Source organism: Accipiter gentilis, chromosome 34 (assembly GCF_929443795.1).
Source record: "Accipiter gentilis chromosome 34, bAccGen1.1, whole genome shotgun sequence".
NCBI classification, from domain to species: Eukaryota; Metazoa; Chordata; class Aves; order Accipitriformes; family Accipitridae; genus Astur; species Astur gentilis.
In genome coordinates, this window is record NC_064913.1 from 15,703,027 (window position 1) to 15,722,090 (window position 19,064).

General features: G+C 41.5%; 1 protein-coding gene across 6 annotated transcripts in view; it reads left to right on the plus strand.

Annotated features, from left to right (window-relative positions):
- ANO4 (anoctamin 4) overlaps window positions 1-19,064 on the plus strand; it is a 190,320-nt gene that overhangs the window by 150,477 nt on the left and 20,779 nt on the right. For all 6 annotated transcript variants that reach the window (XM_049792352.1, XM_049792354.1, XM_049792356.1 and 3 more), the window contains 6 exons: window positions 1,557-1,639; window positions 7,573-7,713; window positions 10,304-10,468; window positions 14,054-14,090; window positions 16,657-16,768; window positions 17,924-17,981. In XM_049792352.1, coding sequence (XP_049648309.1) covers window positions 1,557-1,639; window positions 7,573-7,713; window positions 10,304-10,468; window positions 14,054-14,090; window positions 16,657-16,768; window positions 17,924-17,981 — 596 coding nt within the window. The remainder of the gene's footprint in view (window positions 1-1,556; window positions 1,640-7,572; window positions 7,714-10,303; window positions 10,469-14,053; window positions 14,091-16,656; window positions 16,769-17,923; window positions 17,982-19,064) is intronic.

Consider the following 19,064-nt stretch of genomic DNA (forward strand, 5'->3'; position numbering starts at 1 on the left):
GGAATGGAAACAGAGTGGTAGTAATCAATCAGGCTTGTTTCTCCCAGGTCTCCAAAAAGTGCAGGGCTACTTGTTTAGCCTGTGCAAAATAACTCAATATGAGCTGATAGGAGAGAAGCAGCTCCACCAGAAGACAAGTCAAGGAATGAACAATGTGGTGGTTCGGCGGCAGCGGAGCCTCATCAGCACTTAGTAGTTTTGCTGATCCCAACCAATCATACTGCAATTTTTACAAAAAGTCATAGAAACGTTAGGCTCAGGAGATTGAATTGAATTCTTTATTAGATTAAATCAAAGCAGCTGGTTACCTGGTGTAACATAACTCCAGCTTTCAGCAAAAGGATGACGTGATTTATGGAAATGCCTTCAAACCAAATAGCTGCCTCCTTAAACATGCTTTTGATATCTTACTTTATCTGCTCGCAGTGTTCATTTTCTAAGCATATCTTAGCTTTATTGACTAATACATTAAAATACAATAATTCTTACTGGCTAAGAATTCACTTTCACCAAACTGATGCCAGTGCGTAGTATCATGTCACGTCATTCTCAATATGCTGCAGTGGGGCAGATAGTCCATTAAGGACATGCTTTTAGGACTGGATGTGGAACATATTGCCAGGCTATAGTGACACTGTTACAGCTGATTCTGTGCTAGCTCATAAACAAAGAGGTTTATGTTCTCTGTGGTTATCGGCCTGACGCTTTTCAGTGACCAATAAAGGGAAGAGCAAAACCTCACAGTGGGAGAGGAAGCCTTTCCATTGATTTGCGCTAGCTTTAGGCAGCTTCCACATTCTTTTCACAAAACAAATTTAAAAAACCTGTAACCATAAACAGGCTGAGTATTAATCTCCAGAATAGGAACATATTATTTTATGACTGAGTGCTTCCTTGATTGTTCTTCCCATCAGAAAATGGAAGCACGGTCATGTACAGGCACTATCTCGAACTCTGTCAATAAGGGCTGTACAGCACAGAACGTTTAATTGTCAGATATTAATGCCACACCACATAGACACACTCATGTAGTGTGAAAGAACTGGTCTGGATTAGAAAGGTGCAAGACAGAAGTTCCCATTTCCTCAGTAGTACTCTATAGATTTACACATGTACTGGAATGTGCTTCCTCTGGGTTCTGGCTTCTGTGTATTGTAAATGGTCTTCAGAGAAGGAAAGTTACTGCTTTATCTACAGCAGCCCCAAGAAACCTTCAGCTTCATCAGAAATCTGCTATATCTAGTAATGATGACTCACAGGAACAATTTTATTCTTTGAGAGTCCTCCCTTGGTTGGTTAGAAATTAAACATTCTCATTTAGCACTAAATGAAATCTCTAAAGCCTCAATCATACTTGAAGCAAGCAAAGTAATCCTTAGAAAGCAATGCTTTTTGAAAGCAGTTTTAATCATCAGCATGATTTGCTGTTCAAAGGAACCCATTTATGCAAAGAAATGAAAATAATGTAACAGCTTCATTCAACAGTTCTGTGACAGTTGTTAACGTTTTCTTGACTCAAAAACAACTTTGCTTTTTTTTTTTCCTATTTGCTCCAGCAACTGTTTTTCTGGAGTTTTGGAAAAGAAGGCGAGCAGTAATTGCTTATGACTGGGACTTGATAGACTGGGAAGAAGAAGAGGTTTGTATAAAAAAAAAAAGTACTCCTTAATCTTTAATACAAAAAGATTTGTTTTAAAATGTAAGCATGTTTTTCTTTTGGATTTACCTTCCAATCATTCTTTGAATCTTCATAAACTAGGAAATAAACATTTTGCTCCTCAGATGTTTCCTCTGGCATGTGAAGAAATTTTCCCCAGTCCAAACTGTCCTCTCTTTTTACACCTTTGTAAATCTAAATTAATTTTAACATACCAGTGGCTGTCATTGCGGGAGATTTCAGGAAATAATGCACTTTGAGGGAAGCTAACAAATTTTGCTTTTGAATCCAAGGAAATTCTTGACAGCCCAGGGTACCGTGAATTTTGGCAAACGAGCGTTTATCTATTGTTTTAGATAGCCACTAAGAATATTGATGGAGAGAAAGCCTTGTGAGGCTTGTACCAGCTTCTGGACGTTCAGGTGCTGGTTACCTAAACATACAGGGCTGCGGAGAGGCTGGGGAGGGTCGGTAGAGGTAATCCCCTTAGGGAGGAAACTGGACTGCAAAAAATAGCCTTAACCTTTTTCTGTGGTGGTTACCAGAAAGAAAGAGCATGCTCTTGGGACTGAGAGCTGGGGTCTAAGCAGAATTAGAAGGTTTTATTATGCAGGAGAAAAGCAAGATTCGTTGGGTGTGGCAGAAAAAGTGCTCCTCGAGTGGGATTTGGACATGCAGGTGTCCACAGAGTCTGCTCTCCTTCTTCTCCAGAGACTGTCATGAAGCTCTTGGAGGGACTGGAAGAGGCTGCTGTACTGGTCCCAGTGCAGTTGAACTTCTATATTGCTGCCTCTGCGGAAGAATTTCATTAATCTTGCCAGCAGAGAAAGAGAATTCTGAGTTGTGGGATTTTTGTCTCTACAAGGCAATGTAGTTCAATGAGGCCATGAAACAGTACAATTGCTCATTTGCTGATTTGCTGGTAGGATTATTTTTTTAAAAAATGCTTATTGACTAAGAAAATAATCCAAGAACATAAAATAAAACTGGAAATTGGTTTCTTTATAGCAACAGGAACATCGTTATTTGTGCACACATGCTGTCAATTCTTGGTGATACTTCAGGACTATTGTCATATCTTTAGAAAATACTCTAATACTGATTTAACTCTCCTGAGATTGGCAGCCTGCTCTTGCCAATGCTGACAAGTCACAGAGAGAAGACACTGAGGTAGTCCTGCCTGAGGTTCAAATACTGGTCAGGGTTAACCTGCAGTGATCATGTCCCCTCATGGCTAGTTGCAAAAAAAGCCACTGCTGCTGACAGCTCAGGCAAAAGATGGATGTACGAAATTGCAATTTCCAAGTCAGGATTATAGCTCAGTGTCCCCAGAATGAGAAGGAGCCTTTAAACTAACAAAACGTATGAGCAAGTACAGTATGAGGCCCTTTTTATTTTTTTCCCAGCAAGCCTGGTCTTGCAGATGTTTGTAGTTTGGGATGTTATATGACTGCACCTTTCACCATTTAACCTCCCTGGATTTTGGATTATGCTGATTTATAAAGCCATCTACCTGAACCCTCTATGATAGGTTCATTTAAAAATATTGAATTTCCTCGTAAGGCTGTCCTTAAGTGATGCTTTGCGCCTTTTTTTTTTTTTTTTTTTTTTTCCTTTCCATGTAATAATACTAAGTGATTTCTGGCTGCTGTGGTAATGCTTGGAGGAGTCTTTTGCTCGGGTGTGAGCACAACAGCTCCAAGCCCATTCAGGACCGGTCCCCGTTCCCTCTCCTCTTTATGCACGTGGCCAAACTCCACTTACAGCCTTGCTGCTACTCCTCAGATGAAAGGGCATGTTCTCTTGCAAGAGCCTAGAGGAAAGCGTTCCCATGGAAGATTTGCTCTCTGCTTTCTAAGACTTTTTGGAAGAGCATTACCGTGCCTATGCAACTAAGTCTTTAGCAGGAATAAACACTGAGATGACAGAAGAGACTAGAGTTGCTAGATTTTTCCTCTTCCAGTCAGAAAGCCTGAAAGAGCTTCTGGTAGTTGAAACTATCCTCGGAGAAATATGATGTGTTTATTTTATGATGTCTATCAAATAACATTATTTTTTATAAGAGATGCTTATGTTCCACTGACAGATTATTTCAGTTTGGCCTGCAGGATGACATATGCACGTCGGTAATGTTCAGAGGATACCTGCTCCCTGCTGATGGTCAGCTGCTCTTTTATTCTCACACCAGGCTCCTTCCAATGAGCTCCGTCAACAAGACATCAGTCAGGTGCCCCAGGGCAGTGGCGGGTGTACCTGCTCCAGAGCTATTCATTGCATCTTCTTACAGTTCTAGAGGGAGTTTTCTAAGTCTCTACAGCAGAAGGTAGCAGTCTTTTCAGAAGCAGTGTGCCAGATGGTACCTTTCTCTCTCAAGTTAGAGGTTAAAGATGCCAATAGGAACTCAACTGGCCACTTCTCAAAGGTTTATGGGACCAGTCATCTGAGCATCAGGATCTCATTGGCATTTGAGGCATCAGTTCCTCCTTTGTTGAGCGTTCAGCGGGATCCCAAGAGTGGGAGCTGGTTGCCTCCCAGAGGTGTCTTCTCCAAAGATGCTACCTGCCAGTGCCCATACCTACTGCACGACTCAAGCACGTCCTTGCTTTTAGGTCAGCTCTGCTGACCACTGCCTCCTCTCCTTGAGTCCCGATTGCTTCCCTTTTCCATTGGCACTGGCGTCTTTGCAGGACTTTGCCCCTGAGACAGTCACAGTTTGGAAGCAGGTGTCACAGGTGAAGAAGTGTTGAGATCGTTTCCCTGTTCTGTGGTTTGAAGTCCATCTCTTCACTTTGCCATTGCCTTCAGCTGCAAGCAGGATGACCTGTACACCCCAGGATGTGCAAGGAGACTTACTTCTGGGGGAGCTAGCATTGTCCCAGTGAGCAAGATTCAGATTTTCTCTCTCTTATAAATCCCTTTTCTACATCTGGGCTATAGAGGACAATACCTCCTTGGGCTAGGAAGGATAGGACTCCTGCAAGAATTCACCTGTTGAAGGACTCGGAAACCTCCCAAACGAAAAGGGTATATTTCACAAAGAAATTTAGAGTAGGTCTTCTAGTGCAGAAAGATCTGGCCCGAGGCACTGCACATTAATCCATATTTGATACTCCAGAAATCAATCTGGTTTCTCCTGTGAGTAAAGAATTGAAATGATCCATGTTTGAGAAGTGGGAAGGAAGGAGAATGGTCTATGTTATCCTGTGGAGTTTGATCATGAAGTTGTACATGTCAGTGCAGTGTCAGTGAGAATTTTGTCTCCATAAGGTGAAACTTTTACTCCTAGAAGTGCTGCTTTCTGATGAAATCACTGCTAATTGAATTTTCTTTCTACATTCCATTGAGTTTTCACTGGACAAAATCAGCTGATTTCTTTTATTAGCTATTTCAAAGAAATCTATTAAAGAGTTCTAATTACCATTTTATGTCACAAGCTTTTGTTAATGAAGATTGTTATTTTTATTAACATTATCTGCCATGTCTAGCTTTTGCTTGCTTTAATTTTCATTGTCAAATTGAAAAATAAGGTTTGGCTACAGAGAGAAATTTATTAATTCCTACCAACAATAGATTAAAAAAACCCCATTTATAAGGCTTCCTATCAGTTTGTTATCGCTTTTCTCTTCTAAATGAAGAGACAAAGAAATGAAACACTGAAGATGGTGGGAAGGAGAATTAAATTTGTTCAGATATGCAACCTTGTGAATTCCTCACCACTTTAGATTTTCACACAAGGAGGGCACGCCGCAGCCCCCGCAGTGTCTGGGTCCCCCAGCCTGGGGACATGGGCTGAAAGTGTTCTGGCTCCCGCACCCCTGTATATCTGGATTTCCTTTGCTTGTAAATGAGGTGCAAGGTGGGAAACATGGAGAGTAACTGGGTCTTGGCTGGGTGTGCAAAAAGAAACCAGCTGCGCAGAGTTCCTGGCAGTCCCAGCTGAAATATGGCTTTGGTCGCTATTTACGGCGTACTTTTTTCTTTTTCTTCACTGTCGCTTTCTTTATATCGTTAACCTGAGCCAGACACAGTACTGTTCAGTTTCTGCCCCAAGCTGAGTGTCATTAAACAGGTACGAACATTTAGGCCAGAGTTTCAGTTTTGTGTGGAGATGTATCTGTAAAAATAGCGGTTGCATTAACCGAATTGACTGGCGGTTGTAGGAGATACCTAGGTTCGTGGACGGGCGGATATGATAAGGGCTTCCCTATAGCGCAGAATGTAAAAGATAATCAAACATTGGTTTAGAGAGCTGCAGAGAAGAAAGGGTTTCTTGTATGTGACTCCGTAAATCAGCTGGCAGAGCCTTTGCACAACTTACAAGGTGCGATTCTCGAGGGCCCTGCTTCAGTCCCACAACACTCTGTCCTTTTGCATGTCCCTGGGCCCACGGGAATTCTCCCTGCGTTGTTTCTCTCGCTAGACTGTGGTCTGCTCTGCAGCCTTCAGCCCTGATGGGGCAGGAACAGCTTGAGCAAGGTAGAATAAGAGCAAGGCGGCATTCCCCTGCCTCCGCAGAAACATGCTTAGCCTTTGTATATAGCTAATGGAGGGCTGGCTCCTTCAAGCACATAATTAGTTACGCAGGCATTGCAGCTGAGCATACGTGCCACTCGACTTTTTTTAATACCATGTTACCAGGTTGCTGCTTGAATTTGGAAATTAACTGTATTGAGAAAGTGCTTTCAAAATTTGAGAGAATGAGAATGAGATGTGACTTTTCTTTTTTTTTTTTCTTTCCCCTAGGGGAATTTTATAAAAAGGATGTAGGATTTTAGGATATCTTATTTTTATTCACATTCTAAAGCCTTGTGCGAGCAATTAACATTCACGTATTTCAATGCAGTCCTTTAAGGTCTGGGCATTTACAACTTTCAGTCAGTCAAAGTTCAGTTAAATGCAGTTGAAGGGTCGGAAGCGACTGAAGTTGGTAAGCTGGGTTCTTGGCCGTTACAAAGCAAGGCACAGCAGAGACCTGGTGGAACAGGACAGTCCACAGCTGCCTTATAGCCAGCTGCGCCACGGCCGGTTCTCCAGTATGCATCAGAGCACTGTAGAACTTGATCTAATGGATATGGACCGCCAGCAGCAGCCAGAGGCCATCTTCACAGCCCGGTGCTTCCCCTCGTCTCTGACAGCATCCCCGATGTCACCCGATGTCACCCGTGGGTGAGGTGGCACAGGACACGGGGCTGTTGGTGGCCCTCCCAGGTGGCCGGGCAGGGCGGTAGCCCTCCTGCAGCTGAAATCCGTGAGGTCTTCCCTGAACCCTGGCTTCTGACAAGGCTGTCCACAGATATGACCAAGCCTCTCCCCAAGAAATCCCCAGGTTTCATTTCAGAAGAGGGTTTTTACGGCAAAGCAGGACCTGACGTTTCCGCTGCTGAAAGCTGTTCCTGCTAATAATATTGTCCAAATGAGGAAGGGATTGAGCGATATTAGATGGTATGGCTCCTTCTTCAAATGCTGAGAAACTTTTGCTGATAATGGGAAAGTAACCAATTACCTAGCAAACAGCAATTGAGTCTGGAAAAAGGAATTTTTTTTTTGTTTTTTCTCCTTCTTGCTTTGTTGTAGAATTCCAGTATCAATACAATAATACCAGGCTGGAAAACTCAGTGGTATCAACCTTAAAATGATTTGGCTTACAGCCATCTAGTTCGAAAGAGCATTGTTTAGATGAGTAGCTAATTGGGGAGTTAACTAAATACTTCCAATATCGTTTTATGGGTACGATGATTTATTCTAGTTCTCATGAAGGAGACCTGATTTCCCAGCTCAGCTTTTACAGTAGCTGTGCCAGCTGCTGAATTCAAAGACGTAATTCCCAATAACAGTGATCTGATAAGTTATCTGAAGTTTCCTACAGAATCTTTCCTAGCTGTGCTGTGTGTGAACATTGTCTGTCTGTTCTTTAGGAGGAAATACGTCCGCAGTTTGAAGCCAAGTACTCCAAGAAAGAACGAATGAACCCCATATCTGGGAAGCCAGAGCCTTATCAAGCATTTGCAGATAAATGCAGCAGACTCATTGTTTCTGCATCTGGAATATTTTTTATGGTTTGAGAACTTTTATTTATTTACCATTTGAAAAAATACAAAATAACATTATCTCTGCTGAGAGAGTATAGAAATATTGGGTATGTGCTTGAAAGTGAAATGAGCTCTAGCATGTTTACTGCAGGCTGCAAATCTGTACATAGCAAATCGCCTGAGTTTCTGTCAAGTCCTACACTAGTTTATTCTTCACTGAGTCTCCCAGATAGTTAAGTCCTTCCTCAAGGCTACACACAGAACGCTGCATGTAGTGACACACGTGCCAGAACAGCGACGCTATCAAACACCAACTTCAGCTGACTGAATTAGCTCACTGATTTCCTTGCCTTCCCTGTGTAGACAGAGCAGAGTGATGGGGAGAGATGCCATGGAAGAGGCCGTTGTTCTCTGGAAACTCTACAGAGAACCTAACTAAGGTGCCTGGAGTGCCTGATGGTGTTAGTATGTCCTAGAGGTTCAGTGTATTGAGGAGGTAAGGAAAGAGGATTCATTTCCTAGTGCAATTAAAATGGAGAAACCGATGTTCCTTGTCTAAAATGAGGCATCTCTCCCCCTTCCAAAGTGCAAAACTAAATGCAGCAGCAAAATCTCTCCTAACAGAGAGCTGCGGGCGTTTCTGCTGAAATGTCCCATCCTCTAACTCCACTGAAGCAGTTAGTCGCTGTTATTCACGTGACAACAGCAATGGTAGGACTGGTCTTGAAAACACAGCTGGCATCAACACAGACCCCCGTGGAACTTACTGGGGCTTTTCCAGGAAGCTAGAAAATGATATATGTGTATAACGGCCGGAGCTGGGGAGAGGCAGGTAGGTGAGCTAGCCCAGCAACCTCGTGGTTGAATGAGAGGGGAGGGAACCGGGCAGGGGGCTTGTAAGAAACTGATGGCTTCAAAATTGTCCAAAGCAACCTTGGACAAGGAAGGCAAGAGCGTTCCTGAGATGATCTGTGCTCTGGTATGTCAGGTGGGTAGACAGAGACCGCGGAGAAACGCTGGGCACGAGGAGCTGACGTGCTGTCTGACTGAGCCCCTGAAGACACTGACGTCTGCTCAGGACTGCAGTCTCTGCTCAGAATTGATTCTACACCTGCAACATTTTGCATATTTTCCCTGCGTTTTTTTTCTTGAAAGGGGACAGTTTTCACTCCCTACCCTTTGCAAACGCAGTCATTAATCTTAGCCTAGTGATAGAAGTGATAGATCTTGCTCAAAGTGCCACAGAGAGTAGCCTTGCTCTGAATTGCGTGCTCCACAAATTGTCCCCATAACAGTCCTTGAGATAGGACAAGGATTATTTTCACTGAAGATATTTTTTATTGCTGGCATAGCGTGGGCTTCCAATGAGTTAGAAAAACTCTGAATTTTGCCCCATTTAGGTAAAAATATTCCCTAAAAATTGTATCTTCAAGCACAGGAGATACACACTTGTAGACACTTCAAGTCAGAGCAGTTCTAAAAATTTCACAGCATTGACTCTCAGTGCAGTTACTAATACAGCTTGAAGCAGATTAGTGGTTCCCTGTTAACGAAGGGAAGCGGTCCTTCTTCCCCCCAACGCTATGCAGGGAATCCAGAGACAATCCGTCACATTCACACACACTTTCTTTTTCTTCTGCACTGGGATTATGTCAATCAGTTTTGTAACTAATAAAATATGAAACCAGCTTGATTAGAACTCAGTGTTTTCAAAATCATTTTGCCCATTCAATTAGCTTAGATTTTGGTAGGTTTGAGTTGTCTGTGCATAACCTTGGAATACACCTATCTTTTGCACATAATCAGCTGTCTTCTGCTGAAGAAACTCTCCTTATCTAATCAGGTAGCTAAGGGGTACTGTGTCAGAGTTTCTCTGAGATGGGTCACCTGTGCTAATTCACAACTGTTTGTCCTTTAGGTGGCTTTGCTAAACTGTGACATAAATTGGTCACAATGGAAAACAGTTGTTGTTTAGTGCTCAACTGTTGCATATGGACCACAAAGTGATTTAGCAGCCTGGCTCAGCTGCATGGCTTTCACATTATAAATGTCACATTTGCTGAAAGTCTCATCAGAGTAGAAATTACAAGGGCAACTGAATTTGTTACCTTCCCTAGGTAGAATTTTTCCAGAACTGTAGCAAGAAACAGCTTGCCAGGGTTGTTGTTGAGGCAGTGCTTACAAACAGAGACCTTTTTTTCCTCTAAGTATGAAGTCCATCAAAGCATAAAATCCATCCCAAATATGACATCATCAAGCTGGGACACCAGCTTGAGACTAGTCTTTGCAGATTGTGGGACATGCATGTAAGGAAAATTTCTAATTCCCAGAACTGGCAACACTGTTTCCCATATTAATGCTAAGGAAGAGGTACATTTTCAAGGAATGTTTACAACTACAGATTATTTTAATATGATTTCAAAGATATTTTGCATTATGGAAAATAAAAAGGACTTCACAACAAGAAGAATATTCAAGTTGAAACCTTTCTCTGGAATCAAAATGGATGTATTTTTCAAGACTTTCATTGTTTTAGTTTTCAGTGTTTCAGGGAGAAGGTAACTCCTCTTCTACTGAAAGTTTTCAGGTTCTTCTCTCTGATTCTTTCTTCCTTTAGATCTGTGTGGTGATTGCTGCTGTGTTTGGCATTGTTATTTACCGTGTTGTGACTGTCAGCACTTTCGCTGCCTTTAAGTGGGCTTTAATCAGGAATAACTCTCAGGTTGCAACTACAGGGACTGCAGTGTGCATCAACTTTTGCATCATCATGCTACTGAACGTGGTGAGTAAAACTAACGTATCCAAAGTTATAGATCAGCAGATATCTCAGTCTGCAGACCACTGAATGCTTTTGGTTTCTTTTTCAGCAGGAATGGAGTGTCTTGCTAAGCCAGAGATGGTTTTATTGTTTATGCGTGTTCACTGTGTAAAGTACAATTCCAACCCCAAAATATTATCCAAAGCGTGCTTGAACGTTCTAAAAAATATTTGAGAGACGTGTCCATACTCCTGTTTTATCCTCTGCCTCTTTTTTTTCCTTTCATATGTTTGCAGGTTTCAGTCCGTTTCATTAATATTCTTCAATTAATGTTTTGATGTTATATTTTAAATACAGGGCCAAGCTTAATTCTTATTTATACTGGTTTCAGTCATTCCAGCTTCAGTTTTCACAGTAGTTTACCAGTGAGGATATGCATATACAGACACACTGTCCATATGCAGGAGAACTCCACAGAGCTAAAAACTCCACGAGGCTCGAGCAGACCTGACTCGTTCCATGAGCTGCCTATGGCCTTTGGCACCAGGGACACGCTCTGGGTGCACTGCGGGGCTGGCTGAGGTCAGGTTATTGCTGTGAACCAGTTTGGAACCAGACTTGGGGCAAAAATGGGAATTCTATGTGGTGACAGTATAGCATAGATCAGATGGGGAATGAGTTTCATCCTTCCACGGAGGTGCAGGTACTTTGCATGTTGCTGCGATAGCAACGTGTCTTCTATTAGTTACTCTTGGCAAGAGGTGCACGGCCTTTTACTATCAGGTTTTTGTCAACTGATGTTATAAGAATGCGTTTTAAGGGGAAGGAGGGATCAACCTACAAACCATCCAGGTGCTGGAGCCAGGGCGGAATATCTCTACCCAGTCAGCAGTAAGCGTCTTCTGCAAAAAGCATGTTAGGCTTTGCTCCAGGAGATATGCTCACTTAATTCCTGGGGGAAGTATGAGAAGTTATTTCAGGCCTGCACATTTCCACTTTCTGGCTTGGAGACTACTTTCTTTCCTGTGCAATACCCAAGCATTTCCATCATCTAAAAATCAATTTTAACAGCCCCTCATTTACATAGCAGGAAATTCCAAGAGGCTTTGCTGCAGAACTTCACTTTTCCTTTTGGTGTAGGCAAGACTGGATCGGTGACTAAGACAGTCTGTGAAGAACTGTTCACTTTCCTGTGTTTTCCCAAAGGTGGGACTATAGGCTGAGAAGGGGCAGAAAGAGGTGGAAGCTGTTATTCCCTCTGAATTTGTACTGAGGGTTCTCTTTTGTGTTATTTTTGTTTTATTGTTTGTTGTCTGCGGCTTTTGGGGGTTTTCTGTAATCCACCTAGAGCACACAATAAGCATAGAAGAAATAAAAAGAAAACTATATATATCTATGTCAGTACAACATCCATTTTCAAGCTCTCAGTATAAGTCATTGTATATGCAGTGAAGCAGCAACAAAGAAATACTGCACAAACAAAATTACTTGGTTCTCAAAGAGTTTTACAGCTTAGAGAAATTTTTAAAATAATGGAAGATGGCTTGAAGGTGCCTTTTGAGAAACTTTGTTTTATTTCCTAAAATACATCAAATAAGTAGAGCACTGCAAGGATGGATTTCTTAAGCCTTATACTCATTACCATGCAATAAACAGCACAGCCTTAGATCTGGATAGCTCATGGAAACAAAAGATCCCCAAAATATGAAACTGCAGGAGCTTTTCAAAAGGACTTAACATAATCCCTCACTTCCCATGATAGATTAATGTAGTTTACTGAAGGACAGTAGTGGGATTTCTTTTGAAAATAAAAATAATAATAATAATAATAATTTAAAAAAACTTACTCCAGCAGGAATTCAGGTAGTTGAATCCCCTGCAAACTGTAACTCAGGAAAAGAAGCAGGAGAGCAAGCAAAGATACAGTAATAAAACCAGAACGGACCAAGACGTATATAGCAGTAGGGAATTCACGGTCAGGAAGCCTGGAAAACCACCAGTGATTCTGATACGAGGTGACAACTTCTCTGAGCATCAGGGGAAAGGTCTAGACCACAAGTAGCTTCTGGAGTGGATGCTCTGGGAGCTCGGTACATGCGCTGACACATCCATCATGAGAAAACAAAATGACCTTCAAGCATAATGCCTCTCTGATAATCCTGCAGCCTGACCTGGGAACAATTATTAGCTTTACCTAGGTTAATAAAACCTGTTAATTCCAGTGGTATCGCCCATAGAAAATACGAGCACAGAACAGAATATGATCCTAAAAAGGCCCCTTGGGACCAGTAGTGATAAACTGCAGTAGCAGATAATTAGATCCAAACATTGTTAACAGAATCTCTAACGCAGTTGTACTGTTCCAGGAGGAATAGCGACAAAATACAGTTTTGATACCCCCTTCTGCAGAGCAATGTAAAATTTGTAAAATAGCACACTCCCTGCTGGGATCAGGATATAAACCACCCAGACATTTAGCACTTTTACAGCTGCCCTTAAGAGATGCTTTTAAACCTAGAAGAAACCACCCTTTTCATTACTTGAAACAAACCTGTTTCCTCCAAAGGCAGCAAAAAGCTATTCTAAGCAAGAAGTGGTTGTTAACTAGAGTGGGATAATTCAGGAGGACTTCAGTCCTTACACAGGCAGTTTGATCTGTAAATTGTACGTAACTCAACTTAAGCAAGAGTTTATAAGGATAACTGCAAATGAAAAGAAACATTGCTGATATGCACTTTAGGAATAAGTAAGTACTTGAGCCTGAAATATGAGCAGTCTGTATCCCTGCAGGCATCAGCGAGAGTTAAGGACATTTAGCGTTTCATGAGAACAGGCTCCAGACTCATTTAAAGCTAATGGAAATTGTTGTGTTAATTTACACCAACACTGATGATGTTGGCGGTGATGTACTTTATAGGTTCAAAACCCCCTTGCAAATACTAATTGTGAAAACCCTCCAAGGTAGTTTCTGTAAGCTTTGTGAAGTTAGCAGTCTCCCGGAGAGTTTGAGAGCATGGCATCTGCTCAGCGCAGAAAGTACCACTTAGGATTTAGAACAACATCACTGACTCAGAGTGAGAAATGTGTCTGGTGGGGGGGATTACTAAAGACTTTCTCTGAAGCAACCCTGTCTCGCCAATGTCTTTCCTTTCAGCACCAAGAGAATCCCAAACAAAACCAAAAAGCCCAAAATACCCAACATACCAGAGCATGCTCTTACTAGGGTGATTTTTTTGAGAGAGAGGTATGTTCCGTAAGTAACTAAGACAAAAATCGTAGTTGTGCTGATGTTCTGCTTTGGGTTTTTGGAAAAGTTATCTCACCCTTTTTCACTGTGTTTGTAAAATAGGGACAGTGACAGCAGTTTTTTCTCCATACGTTGTGGATGAAAAGAGCTGAGTATAAGCTTTAAAAATACTACTGTTCCTTGTTTGATTATATCATTATTGTACTGTTACTATATAGTTTTATTATCATCATTATCAGAACATCACAGAGACAATCTGGATGTTAGATTTAACACCTAAAAGCAGTTACTCTACCTAGAAAGCAGTTCTGGTTTTTTTGAGCTGGTCATGTATCTAAGAGGCTGTTTCTTCTCTATTACAGCTGTATGAAAAGGTTGCTCTTTTCCTGACAAATTTAGGTAAGCAATATTAAATACAAAACTGAATGATATTGTACTGATTTTTTGGTCCCTATACTGTGATAGCATTCAAACTGTCTGTATAACTATGAAAAATCCTTATTAATTTGCAATCTATAGGAATTAATGTTTTTAAGTTTATAATAAAGGAGTATATAAACTAAGCGATAGTGCTATTCAATCGGCGGCGACAGCAATCACCTACCTGGCATGCTTGGGTCTTGTTCCAGCCCCTTACTTTGTAAGAACTTAAACAAATTGTTACCTTGAGGGAAAAAAGCGTGAGTTTTCAGTGACACCGAGCACTCGCAACCCCCAGGTTTTGTGAAGACCTGGAAATGGGGGAATTCCTTCTGGAACCCCAACTTATAGCTTATTGACTATCAAACATATGCCTTTAAGAGGAGCAGTAATGTGGAGGGAAGATAACTAGGTGATGGCTCAGCTCTACCAACACCTCAACTCTAACGGTGTTCCAAGTGTCAGTCATCTTTTCAGCTCACCCATAAAGGTGATCTTTATCTAGAGCAAGGACACATTTCCTAAGGACAGCACGTACGGCCACTGGGGCAGCGGTAGGCTCTCACTCATATACGCACGGCTCAGGCAGAGTCTTTGGAGGTCCTGCTCATGCTGGAAGATTGCAGTAGTTGGTGGCAATTGGCAAGGGCTCCTTCGTGTCATGAAGCCTGAAATGAGACTCTTTCTGAAGGCCTATGAAGCGAACCATATTATGGCACGTGTAGAAGTGGTTTGAGGAGATTATTTTGAGCTTCTGGATACCTGTGTAGGTTGATGATGTTCAGTGAGGTGTTTTGGACCAGGTGGGCAGATTTTGGTGTCTGCTCAGAGGAAACACACAGCTGATTTTAGCTAGTGTCAGGGCTTTTCTACATCTGGGAAGTTATAGGTGATGCATTCAAAGCACGTCTATGTAAGATAGCATTTTATTCTGTTGTTTCTTATTAGACTGAGAATTCTCGTTTGTATACTGTAGATTTAAAATATTTTTTGCCATCCTGTATCCATGGAAAAGATAACTGCTAGTTACAGTTGAGAAATGTGACTTTCAAGTATGTGATTTGCACAGGCTATGCTCTTTTACTCCCTGTGACACCCTGGGGACAGTAAGATATGGTCTAGAGACCTTGAGGCGTGATTACTTTCTGCCAGGTTATCATCAAGGTAGGTCTGATTCTTGTAGCCTGTGCAGGAAGCACTTGTATGAAAACTCAGTGGGTCAAGCTGTTCTGACCAGAACATTTTGTGGTTTTTACTCTGATGGCCTAAGTAGCTGATTTGGTTTGAATGATCTTTATCAGTGTAATAAGCTCAGAGTGAGATTGGCAGCAAAGCTACATTCAGGATGTCCTTCTTCAGCCTTTACGTGACCTTTCCCAGAGCTCACGTCCGTGCTCCTCCAGAGCATTCCCATCGCCTCTGATGGGCATATGAGGAAAGCTTCAGCTGCAGCAGCCTTGTTCAAGTCAAACTTGTCCTTTCCACAGACTGGCATCAGAAAGGCGCGATGCTTTATTTCTTTCTGCTTAGCTAAAAATGTGTGCACTGGTATACACACAAACCTGGGTTTCTTGACAGGCATTTCCAAATCACTAACACCGTTGTTAATTTATGATATGCTTTATGGTTTTGTTGATGCATTTGTTCGGAATTTCCTCATGGCTAGGGTAGCTCTAATTAAAGAGAATCTAGTTTATCATTGTTGTTTCTGCACTTCCAGTACGTTACTGGAGGCTCCTGAGGAAGTAGTATATGAGTACTACCATGATGATACTCAGAATCACCATTAGCACTTCTACTTCTCCTCTGATTACTCCTGTTCACAGCAATGATTGACTAATAACAACCTCCTGCCAACTGCAGAGTAGTTCCAGGACATAGAAGTTTTGTTAACTTCTGTCTTGATATCTCATTAGACGGAGATTAAGGGCCTACCTGAAAGGAAGAATATGTCTTCTCCTTTCCCATTTGCCTTACCCTATCCATTGTAAAACATTTTTTCTCGGTCTTCTGTGATGAGTTCCCTGGGACAAGGAAAGGGATCCATGCAGGGGTCCTCCACTGATACCTCTGCAGACCCCTTAGGTGCCAGCATGGTGGGCAAATCCATGAAACAGAGATACAAGGAGGATTTGCTCCAGTTCCGTGTGACATCTCCGACAAAAAGGCACTTACGTAGCTTGTAGTGGGGTTTTCTGGCAATGTCGCTATGGCAGGTTGCAGAAAAGGAAACAAGAGAAGAGCCTGAGCCTGTAAAGCACACAGGAATCCAGGAGCGATGTTTAATACACACATTATCTCGACCACTTTCTTCCAGTCTCCTGGGAATACACATATCCAGATATCAGAAGAGATTTCTAAGTCTTTACAAGCTCACTTGCTGTGTGCTGCTTTTGGATACAATTTCTTCTGTCAGCTTATATTTTGAAATCAGCAGGCTAATTTACAAATACATTGCCAGCTCTGATAGGTGTGTGCAGCCTTTGTGCCAAGGGAAACTGTTAATCTGATTAAACCTCTGAAACTCTGCTCTCTTTCTTCACAGAGCAGCCTCGTACCGAATCTGAGTGGGAGAACAGCTTCACTCTGAAAATGTTTCTTTTTCAGTTTGTCAATCTGAACAGCTCTACCTTTTATATAGCATTCTTCCTTGGAAGGTAGGATTGATGTCTGCACCTTCATATGTGCAAAATGAAGTAAAGAGAAAAAATAAAATTGTCTGTAGGGAAACAAAATGGGACCATTTTGTTTATCCCTCCAATGTGTATTATCACACATCTCAAAATGCAAATTTCATACTAGCAAAGCAGGACAGATTGCAGTTTTATTTTCCTTTCAAAAGCCCAGAAACAGATGTAGTTTTCATTTCCCAGCACCACATTGGCTCAATGCTGACTTTTAACAATTGCACTAATAGGCACTGATGCATCCCCCAATACTATACATGCAGGTCGCTTCACTCTGTCTTTATGTGTGTAATTTGTACAGGTAAGTAAATAACACTGTGTCTTTTTCTTTTAGAATATAATTAGGAATAGACTAGAATTATACTAGAATAGACTAGACTAGACTAGAATTGAATAGAATAGAATAGTTCAGCTGGAAGGGTCCTACAACAACCATCTGGTCCAACTGCCTGAATACTTTGCTGCTTCTATTATATGATTTGGACTGTTAAGAGTGAATTATGAGCTATCAGTAGAGGGTGGGGTTTTTCCACAGAAAATTTTATATATGTGTGTATACACACACGCACATATATATATGTATGTCTCTTTCTGCAAGTCCCCTAAAAGCAAAAGAAGATCCTTTGAGTAGAGAAGGCTTGAGTAGAAGAATCCATCAGTATGGATTATTTGCATGTGGGAAGTTGTGGGAATCATTTTGGGAGAAAACATGGGAGAATAGTAAGAAAATTATGTTTTCCTAATGAAAACTAACATTTTCACTGATTGCACAGAAAGGCAGATATCTCAGCCCACATTATGGTGTAAGGAAATAGACTGACAGTTGAAAGCCATTTTCCATACTGACATGAACAGTTTTATTCAGATTTTCTCTCTTCTCTGCATATGCTGAATATCCAACAGCAGCGTATTTGGTATTGAAATAAAACTGGAAGTAAAAATATACTTAGCTCTTCATGGAAATTATTGCAGGAATTCCCCAAAACATTTTGCAGCATAACATCTTTTATAGTTACATCAATCACGCTAAGATGACATTAGATTAAAACAACAGTGTGAGCTTTCTTCTACTACTGTGAACAGACTGCTTACACAACATAGTTGACGTATATTCCTGTGTTAAAGATTTACAGGACACCCTGGTGCCTACTTAAGGCTGATAAACCGGTGGAGACTGGAAGAGGTGAGTGTTTGCTAACTACACACTGATGCATCTGCTGCCCACGATGCAGTGAGTGCAAGCAGAGGCAGACACATAACTCTGCCTAGGTATTTTTGAGTGTGTTATTAGGTTTTCATTGCTGTCTAACTCCACGCTACTGACACCACCATCTGCTACAAAAACATCTACATATTGATATATACGCCCTTTTCAATGCTAGCAGTTTTAGTGTTGGCATCACATTTGGATAGTGGTATCAAATGGTTGAAACATTACTCGCATTCTTACACTGGAAATATTTCATCCTTGAAATGAATCAAAGTCAGATACAAATCTGGCAACTTTTTACTTCTCAAGACATCCTTTATTCTCAGCTTTTCTAGCCTTGCAGACCAGGGAGCTAAAATAATAACTTAAAAATCCGGACACACAAAATGTCCTTGAAAGTTGACCAAAACAACTGAACGACTTCCCACAAGAGCTACTGGCATAATGATCCATGTTTATAAAACCAAATGGATTTGCAGAGCAATGAGAATTTGGCTTTGCAAGTCCCTCAAGGACCAATCCCGTTTTTTTGGCAAATACAATCAGAATTCAAAAACCATTTGACAGTTACTGGAGGTGAACAGCAGCAGTTTCTGGACCAGTCGTGTAGTTTCCAGTGCTGCTATTTGCACACTCAAATCCCATGGATTCTTTCCTGCTTCACAGCTGAATAACTGAAACGGTTTTGCAAACACATGACAAATGGCAAGTGGAAAATGCAGGACTTATACTGCCAACATGGATTTACAAACACTTCTAGATAGATAAATATTTTGGTTAATAGAGGTCATCCAAATACTAGGCAAAAAAGGAATAATTTGACAAAGCCATCCTAATTTTGAAGTAGTGAATTCTGCACATTCAAGGGAAGAATACTTGATACATGGGCAGACAGAAATCCACTGAACATCCCTCCCAAGTCTGAGAGGGGCTGAGCTGACCTAACAGCTTGCTGCTGCCAGAAGAAGACTTCTCTCTTCTGCTCTTCCTTTGAGCCTTCCCCAGGAGTTTGCTCCTTCCTCTTCCTCTGCACTGGCTCTGGCTTGTCCAACCCTG